The sequence below is a fragment of the Paralichthys olivaceus genome, chromosome 3 (assembly GCF_024713975.1).
Source record: "Paralichthys olivaceus isolate ysfri-2021 chromosome 3, ASM2471397v2, whole genome shotgun sequence".
Lineage (NCBI taxonomy): Eukaryota > Metazoa > Chordata > Actinopteri > Pleuronectiformes > Paralichthyidae > Paralichthys > Paralichthys olivaceus.
In genome coordinates, this window is record NC_091095.1 from 6,183,288 (window position 1) to 6,193,295 (window position 10,008).

Genomic DNA, 10,008 nt, shown 5'->3' on the forward strand with positions numbered 1-10,008 from the left:
ACAACTGTGAATTCAAGCTGAAAAGACTGACCTCTGCAGGATGAATGAACAGACCTTCTTGTGTTCCAGCCTCCCCCGGTGTCCACCTATGGGGATTACAGTTCCTACATGCAGGCTGTCACTCAGTACTACTCCCAACCTGCAGCTGCCAACCAGGCCTACGGCAGCAAGGTAGATAAACACACTCACGTCATTCGATTTAAGTCTTTTAAAATGTCTCCTCACTTTTAGAAAAAAATGTTCTCACTCTCGGGATCTAAACTCACATTGGTCCTCAAAAGATGGAAGTGCAATGCTTCATGGGGAATAAGTTCAAAAAGTTAAAACAGCAGGGAGTCGTCTTTTCTCAAACCGTACATCTGTGATGATTTTAAACTTATTTTTCTTGCTGAAACTTTATTTAATGACGACGCTCGCCCTCCTACAGAGAGCTCAGCTGTTTATACATTTCAAACAGATGATAGAGCGTTAAGCTGGGATCTATTTATTTATTTATTATTAAAATTAATTGTTTTTGGACTATTTATCAAAAAAAAGTTGAGTCCTGATATCTGAAAGGTTCCAGAAAAAACAGAGCTCTTTAAAAACAAACTTGAGTCTTGGATTTGAAACGTCTTGAGGTGTAAGTGATCTGGGCTGCGGCTCTCAGAGCAGCGTGTTGGTATTTGCATGCAGTTTGTGTGTGTGCTTATTTGGAGAGAGTGACCTCTGTCTGAGACACCGATACCCAGTTAGAGCGAGCACATCACTCGGCACCCAGCAGCTGATACAGGACATCTCCACACACCCCGACCGACCAGACTGATCTGCTGCTAGAGGCTGGAGACTCTGACTGTGTGTGCGTGCGTGCGTGCGTGTGTGTGTTTGTTTGAAGATACATTCATGGTTATCGTCATGTAGCAGAGTTGTATTCTGGTCTACAGAGCTCACTGTATAGACTATATATAAAGATGAACAACATGGCAGCTCCCCAAAATAATAAACTGGATCGCCCCCCTGGGGACTGGTTGTTGTATAGGTCACAAACCGTGCCTCCTCCATGTTAGCAAATGGGACATTTAACAAAAATCAAAAGACTGGACTTTTCAGGGGTTCTTTCTTTGGCCCCACCCCTCCACAAAATGTTATGGAAATCGGTCCTGTGGTTTTTGGATAATTCTGCCGACTAACAATCAAATGCTAACAAGAAGGAGATGTGTGAAATACTTATAGACGCACCACCTATTGATAAAATTGAGCCAAACATGTTGAGACTGTGAAGGATGTTTTTCTTATTGTCTTTATTATCTAGTTTCTGTGATGCTTTTTTAAATAAACAGTTAAACTCTGTGTTTCCCACAGGAGGTAGATGTGTGCAAGCCTCTGGGAGTCTCTCTGCACGCAGTCAGTAACGGTGCGGCTCCTCCGCCAGCCGTCCTGCCAGCTGCCGCCGTGCTCCCAGCCTACAGCACCCTGCCATTAATGCCCGGCTTCCTCGGGGCGCCACACCCGGCGGCAGCTACTCCCAGCGCCGTCACGCACGCACACACTGCCGCCACCGACTGGAACACTTACTACTATGTGAGTGAAGGAAATTCACACTCTCATGCAGCAGCTGACACTGAGCTGTTCTCAGATTCTCACATTTTGAAGTCTGAGGAATGAGAACGCTCAGCTTGAGTGAAATGAAAGATTGAAAAACTTTTATTATTGCAGTCGAGTACTTTTGTGTCCCCGCTGTAACTTCAAATATGAGAAGGCACTGCTGCTTGTTGGGATCATTGTCCATTGTTTGCATTTAAAATGAGATTTCAGGATAAAGATGGATTTCTTCACAATTGTTGCTGTCTGTTCGAAATGTATTATATTATATTTATATATAATATATATATTTATTATTTTTTTAATTTTTTTTATTATATAGTGTGTTTCAAGATGAAGCAAAAAATTCTTTCCAAGTGACAATAAATTAAAATAGAAATTAAAAACATAAACCCACACATTTTTTAATTTTGGAACGTGACAGCATACATGGATTATCAATAATATTGTTATTGATAAAATAAAATAAAATAAGATAGAGTGTGGTTATCAAGATGAGGGACGGACCTGCAGCGGTTTGCAGCTTTCTCCTCCAAACAGAGTTAAAGCACTACTTTCAGTTACAGTCGTAGTTGGAGGCAGTAAAAAGCATGACGAGGAGAGGAAGATTTAGAGTGTGTGCGATGGCGTCAGCAGACAGACACGACCCAGACGTGTGAGCTAAGCCTCGTCTCGAGCAAGATTTACATTTGTTTGTACAGACAGACTCTGTGGCTCCATCTTACTGGAGCTGAGACCTTCAGACACAAACACACACACACACACACAGGATGTCTGCATGGTCAAACTCTAACTAACTAACTACTTTTCCAATTTCTATTCACCCGTTTTTTTAGTTCATCTTGTTGAAGACAAGTTGTATGACGTGTCACTGCCTCTACCCAAACGTTGATCTCCTCGAGTGTCGCTAACATGTTTGTTTCCTGTACACAAATTCGGCAGTGAGATTGGTCTTAGTTAGCGAAGCACTCTACCATCTTTTGCTGAGTTCTGTGGTGCGCCCTCTACTGGAATCCTCCTGTAACACGGGTATTACCAAAGCATGTATGTGAATTATTCCGTTCAGGAAGTTGCCGGTTGCAAACAGCGAGTACATCGAGTTTATCCTTAAGTGCTACGACTAACTCTTTCTTCACCTCTAACCACGCCTCCCTCTCTCATCTCTCCAGAACCAGACCAGGGGCCATAAGAGAGAGTACCCTCAGCTGGCGGTGCAGGAAGTGACATCATCAGAGGGCGCCTACATCGGGCAGCACTCGCAGGGCCTGGGCGGCCAGTACGCCGATTACTTTAAGAGGAAGAGGCTCTAGTACGAACCAAACCACCTTAAAGCCTGAAGCTTATGGGGGGAGGCACAAGCAGATGTCACAGCTCCCTCTAGTGGCCTTTCTGTGGCTGCCATTTTGCATCCCTACAGTAGGTATTAGCTGAATTAGGGTTGCAAATGGCTCAAGTTAAAGCAAGCCATAGTGCTCAGTGATACTGGCATTTATGTACACACACACACACACACACACACACACACACACACACACACACACACACACACACACACACGAACACAGTGTTGCTTTCGTCCTGTTTAAGCCTTAACTCTTAAGCTCATGTTTCTTAGTCAGCGTGTCGACTGTACTTAGCTAATATTACCTTGTACATGTTTTCTAATCTACTGTAAACTGAAGTATATCGTATCTGTACGTACGAGCTGCTTTTGTATTTGCAGCCAGACGACCTGTCTGTCGGCTCTCACTGTCACATCTCTTCCTCTGTGTGCGTTTCCTACTTTCTAAGGACAAAATGGTGTCGCACACTCACGCTTTGATCTGTCAGTCGAACTGACATCTTGTTTATTCCGGCTTCACTGTCTTTTTCTCTTTTTCGTTTTACTGTCCAGGCTCCTCTTTTTCAGCGGGGGATTGGAGTGTGTGTGTGTGTGTGTTTGTGTTTGTGTGTGTGTGTGTGTGTGTGTGTGTGTGTGTGTGTGTGTGTGTGTGTGTGTGTGTGTGTGTTTGATATGCTGTATCTGTAGGAAGCGTCAGCCATTTAAATCCCAAAGTCGGGAACAAATCAGGAAAAAATAAAAGGGCCTGAATAGATCAAAGCCCTTAAATGTGTTGAGTTACAGAAGCTTCCCTCTTTGAACGGACCTTTCTTATCAAGACTGGCCAGAACATAACAGGCTTGTATATAAACAGTGTGTGATACCGACTATATAAAAAGCCATGTGCATAACAGACAGAATCGTATACATGTATAATATAATGAACATTTCCCGGCTCTTTTGTGAGCGTATTGTACTACATTTACTACATGTCTGATTTTTGTTTTTCAATCTATACTGTTATATATTTGTAATATAATAATCCAATACTATTCAAGTAATTTTAGTAATATTGAATCAACTGGTTTTGACTTTAAATGTAGATATTTGGTTTGGTTTTTAACATTTAACCCAAATATTAGGTCAGATCTCCTCTTCCTCTTCCTCTTCCTCTTAATGCCAGGCAGTTTTTCAGAAACAGGAGCTTTACTTCCATTTCCTGACACAATTAGAATATTAAAGTTTTCTGACTGTAGTTATGTCCTAACTCCACACTGCATAATACTTTCAAGCAGGGTTTTGAGTATGTTTTCCCACTGCAAAAGTAAAAGTACATTATAGAGCCTGGCCAGACTCTCAGAATACTGTATCTGTAGGAAGCGTCAGCCATTTTTAAAATGAAAACTTGTTTTTCGGAATAAAAAATGTAGAAAAGATGTAAATTTATGTTTAACATTTTAGAAAAAAAAAATTCAGGCTATTTTCTTTCATCATCTTTCTATATATCTCATTATATTTGTGTTTTCTTTTTATTTACAGTTATTTATAATAAAGTTTATGGTTAAACTGTGAAATATCAAACCTCAGTAACATTAATTTGTCATTCAGGTTTGATCAACTTTGATAACGACATCTTAGGAATCGTTGATACATCAGCTGTTGAATCGGTTCCAGAAATGTTTTACTCCCTAATATGGGAATCGTCATTAGCCCTGAAGAAACCCACACTGGTCGGGCTCTGGTATATATCTGTTATATAATCATATAGTAACAAATAACTACTCGTTAGCTGAACTCTTCACACACATCGTTCAGTGCAGCGGAAGAGGAAGAAATCGTGATATCCAAATGTCACAGCTTCTGTAAAAACTTTATGGATTTGATTTGCTAAAAGAAATATACGTTCAAGATTACTGCAGTGTGTGTACTGTATTAGAATTAGTATGCAGTGTGGGATTGGGACACAGACTTTTGTCGTCTTCTCCTCGAGTTTCCGCACATTTACTTCTTTAGTGCAAAAAAATAACTCTTAATGCTGATTGTTTTGAGTGCTGGTTTCTTTCTAGTGGCTTTTATAATGGATCCGGAAAAAAAATATTTTATTCCTTTTATTTCTTCTTTTTTTTTTTTAAACTATTTTGGTGATTGCCATTATTCCTGCTGGTGCACAGATGGTGAATCTAAATCTGCTTCATGTCCAGAAGGCTTGTTTGACGTTCATTACCATGGAGAGGGCTCTGTATTTTAATATTACTAACCGGCAATAACTTAACGCTCCTGCCGCTGTAGAAAGATGAATGTAAAATCTTTATGTTGTAGTGTAAAAGATTTTCTCCATGCAGCATTATACAGTCCTGTGGAGCAGTAACGGCTCATAACCCACGCTCGGCAAAAGCTTTTGTTTTGAATTCTACTAACCACTGTCTGATTATGTATACCGGAGCAGAGTATTGCTAGCATCGCCATGGCAACCAGGCCGGCACGCTGTGAAAACAGGTGTAAACAGGATGCACGCGATGTTCACAAGGGCCGAGCATCGGTGGTGGTGTGCAGGAACGCTTGTTAAACACTTATAAAAAGGCTTAAACGCAAACTAAAAGCAATAACCATCCCTCAGTGTGACAACACACACACACACACACACACAGACACACTTTCCTGGCCTCCCTCTTTAGCCGTCTTTCCTCCAACCTGTTTCGTTTGTATCTCACGTTTGCTCACATCCTGCTTCACTCCTCCATATCCATGTAGTCGTAACACGTTTTAATGGATCCACTGACGATTTACTGGAGGATATTGACAATACAGACATAAATGTGGGAAACAGTTGAAGTGAGAGGATTTGAAAAATGCTGAATATTTGCTCAAACACAGACAGGAAGAGGAACGGCTGCTGATTAAAGCCATTTTCCTCCTCCTCTCTGTGCCTCTGTTCTGTTTTAGTAAAATAACGCAAACGCTGTCACATTTTCAACTTTCATCGACTCTTTTTTTCTTGTGTTCCACAGTTTGAGGATTAGAGCGATTCCAGTTCAGTCACAGACTTGGTCTGTTGTTGTTTACATGCTGGAGGCTCATATTTGCCTCAATTTAAATTCAAACAGCTCCAACTTCCACCTCTGATCCTAAAATCTGTGTGTGCGTATTGAATTAATGGAATAATCGTATATTTAACATGTTAAAATAACATGAAGGCGCATTGGGGCCACTTAATAGAGGAACAATTTTGATTTTCAGTTGTAATATTACAAGAATAATCAATAATATTATGAGAATGAAGTCGTAATATTACAAGAGTACATTTGTAATTTTATTAGAATCAAGTTGTAAAATCACAAGAATTCGTCGTAATATCCTTTCTGTTTTTAAATAGCGTTTTTCCAGTCTATGACTTTTTTCCTCATTAAATTTGTCGTTTTTCTCGACAAAATCACAATTTAGTTCTCGTAACTTTATGACTTTACTCTCGAAGTGTCACAGTTTTTTATCTTCAGCGTGGCCCGTAAGGTAATCATGTTTTGTTTCTTCAAAATATCGTACACTTTCTATCAAGGGCTCATTGATAATGATATGAATAAGCTAATTAACTGCCTTTACACATGCATGAAAGAAAAATGTGTCATTTGAAAATGAAGATTTTATTTATTTATTTTATTTTAATTTAGATAATAAGCATACGTTTCTAAACAACCTGCTTTATGAATCACTCAGAATTCAGTTTAAAGACACAGTGAAAACCTGTGGAAGCTCTTTCCTCAGCTTCTCTGCTGCTTTAACTCATGAACCCTCTGTTTGCTCAGTTTTTCCATAAATAGCAGAACAAACTTCTTTTGGACAAAAAAGACAGAGATCCAATAAGTCAAGCTGCGGGCACAGACTCTGTTGAAGTCAAATCTAATTTCTCAAGACGTCTCTCTCTCTCTCTCTCTCTCTCTCTCTCTCTCTCTCTCTCTCTCTCTCTCTCTCCATCTGTGGCTGTTTGTCATTTTGCATTTCCCCCCTCAAGCATTTCGTATCTATTGATTTGTTTTGGTCACTGTCTCATCGGCCTGATCTCGCCTGAATCAACTCTGACCACTGGGACACATTTTATGGCGACACACTCATCTGGACCAGTGGCTCCGAGCCACTGTTTGATTTGCTTCTCGGTGTGAGTGGATGAAGAGTAGCTCTCTCTCTCCTCCACCTCTTTAAAAGGCTCGATGGAAATTGTGCGTCCATCTGTGAGTGAGTGTGTGTGGACGAGTTTAGAAAACGCTGTCCTATGTTCGCACCGTCTGTCTCTCAGCCTTTCTGCCTTCTTCTGTCTGAATGTTCTGGCCACCAGTTGTTTTTTTTTTTTTACATTATTTCTGTCATGTTCTTTGCTATTTTGCTTCTAAGGGATAGAAAGAGTCGTACTGTCCTGCAAGCTGAACTTCTGTGAGGAAAGAAATATGAAATATTTGATAAGAACACAATTGATTTTATCATGATGCAGGTTTAAGTTACATTTGTTTGTAGAGATGTGAGTGTCAGATACTGTGCGTGTCCTGCTGGAGCCAGAGATGGTTTGTTAAGCACATATTTACATTCTTTCTGTGAGTGTTCAGACTGTGCCAAATGTTTTGCACTTTCAAGTTGTCCGAGTTCACGTCTCTCGCTGTTTCTGAACGTTGTCACTGAATTGCAGATAATGAGAGATGAACTGGTTCTTTCTTCACCTGCTGTGTGTGTGTGTGTGTGTGTGTGTGTGTGTGTGTGTGTCTTTGTGTGAGAGTGTCGCTCCTGGCAGGTAATGGGGTTGAGGAGAGACAGGCGGAAAGAATAGGAAAAACAAGTCGAGCTGCTCTCAGCTGCAGGATAATTTCATTTATTTCTTTATTTATTGTCAGTGAAGAGTCTTGTGTTTGTCTGCCACACTCCTGTTGCAGGTACCTGTAGAGCTGTCACACACACACACACACACACACACACACTCTGACGGTCACCCACTGGAAACATCTCTGCTCTGGTTATTGGCATCAGATGGCCTCTCACAGACCGTTTCTCTCACACAGATCTCCTGCTGTGATCCGAATCCACACGGAAACATTATGACGCTCACAATTCTTCGCTTATCGTCGTCTCTCCTGTGGAGTAAAGCGTCTTCGATATCCACAGGAAAAAAACAATCAAAGTATGCAGTGTTTACCGCCGGCCAGCTGACGAGCACCATGCATCCCTCCCCAGTGAGGACTCGTCTGATCGTTGACGTTTAGATTCAAACAGCTGTGCAGATGTGGATTTTGTGCGGAAGAAAACTGTGAATGAATCTCGATCACATTTATAGGATGAGGCTGATGACACTTTTTTTCCCGGAAGATATAAATCTCATTTCATATTTGAAGGTTTTTCAGCCTCCTGTCGCGTTCTTCCTCATCTGATTGATTTCGATCAATTCACTGACGTCCTCTAGTTTGAAAAAAAATAGATTTTCCTGCTCAGACCCGCCACTGACCACCATGTTGATGTTCTCCAGACAGGACGTGGCCGTTAAGATGTTCATGTACAGGACTGTGGAAAAAGTTTGTTAAAGAGAGGTTGCCATGATCGGATATTATTTAATAATCCTTGCAAAGATCTGTCGATAGTATAAACAAAATTTAATCAGCATTTGGTTTGACGCTTCGTGTGCTTGGTTTTTACTCGGCTGGAAGGTTGTTTACCTGCCACAGTTCTTCTGTCTCCTCACGTAATTATGGTGTTGACATCTAGCTACCGCTGTTATGTTGTGATTTAGTGGCATCTAGTGGTGAGGTTGCAGATTGCAGCCAACTGAATACCTCTTCCCCCGCTAAATACTTTAACAGGCTGCATCTTACAAAGACGGTGGCCTCAGATTACGAGCACAGACTGTAAATAAAGATGGACAACGCATCTCCACTTCCTCCAACTATCAGGTCGCACTGATACACACACTCAACCAATCGTTTCAACCATCAACTGTTTTTTATAGCATCAAATTACAAATAAAACACCAAACTTACTTGAACAAACATCGAAAGTTTTAGACGTTCACTATTATGGAGGAGGCGGGGTTTATGACAGATACTGCACCCAGCCACCAGGGGGTGATCAAGACACTTTAGCGTCACTTTTTTGGTCGTCCATCTTTATACACAGCCTGATTTGGGACACAGCTGATGTCATGTTATCCAAGTCTCGACACTTTTTGTTTTTTGTTTGTTGCATCACACTTTTATTTTTCGTAATGAAAAACTCGCCACCGACGACAACCTTAGTTTGGTTTCCCAGATCATTTTGTGCCTGAAACTGTCGCAAATTCTTCTTTTCCATCTTTGTGCATTTTCACTCCAGTTTAACGAAGAGCTGCGTCAGTTACCCACAATCCAATTTTGTGCTGTTAATTGTTTTGAAAGCCCCAAGTTCACTTATTGATTTGCATTTAAAATGATGAATACGTCATTTTGGAGTTTTAACCGATGTTGCAATATTATATTGAACACTGCCTCCTCCAGTTTGAGTGTGATTGTGTAAAATACACACATTCTACAGCTGAGGAAGAAATTATGTTTTTTTAAGTCTTGTATTTTACCTTTTTGTTCCACTGAGGAATGTTTGAGTGGTTCGACTGATGGAGGAAAGGTTTTATTTCGGTTCCTGTGCCTCTCTGTGCCACCGAGACGTCCTCATGATGATTGTACACAAACACTGACGCAGCACAAACACAAGCTGAAGCGTGAAGCTGAGTCTTGTTGGTGATCTTCGCCCATCGCTGAGCCGACTGTAGTTTACGCCACCGAGTCTTCGAGATAAATGATATTGCTGTGTAAATGCAGCTTCTTATTCGATCTCTAGTTGTTAGTGGACGTACGATATTGACTCTGAAGATTTTATTTATTACCAGAACAGGAAAATCTTACATTTAGTTTAGCTGTGATATTTTTTTGTAGGATTAACACAAATGTCGTGGAATCACTTCAGGTTCAACTCCAGATTTTTCTCTTCTTGTGTAAACGGAGTCACCTCTAAGCGTCAGTTGGCCACCTATGGACCAGTACTAATATTACATAAGGTCGGCGGGGAGGCTGGACTTTGCAATAGTGAATGACAAATCCACGTGG

General features: G+C 40.9%; 1 protein-coding gene across 1 annotated transcript in view; it reads left to right on the plus strand.

The window, feature by feature from the left end:
* The window catches only part of raver2 (ribonucleoprotein, PTB-binding 2), a 65,027-nt gene extending 56,946 nt beyond the window's left edge, over positions 1–8,081 (plus strand). Inside the window, exons 14-17 of the mRNA XM_069521647.1 lie at positions 70–171; positions 1,342–1,560; positions 2,751–2,997; positions 7,942–8,081. Coding sequence (XP_069377748.1) covers positions 70–171; positions 1,342–1,560; positions 2,751–2,891 — 462 coding nt within the window. The 3' untranslated portion in view covers positions 2,892–2,997; positions 7,942–8,081. The remainder of the gene's footprint in view (positions 1–69; positions 172–1,341; positions 1,561–2,750; positions 2,998–7,941) is intronic.
* The last annotated feature ends 1,927 nt before the right edge of the window (positions 8,082–10,008 follow it).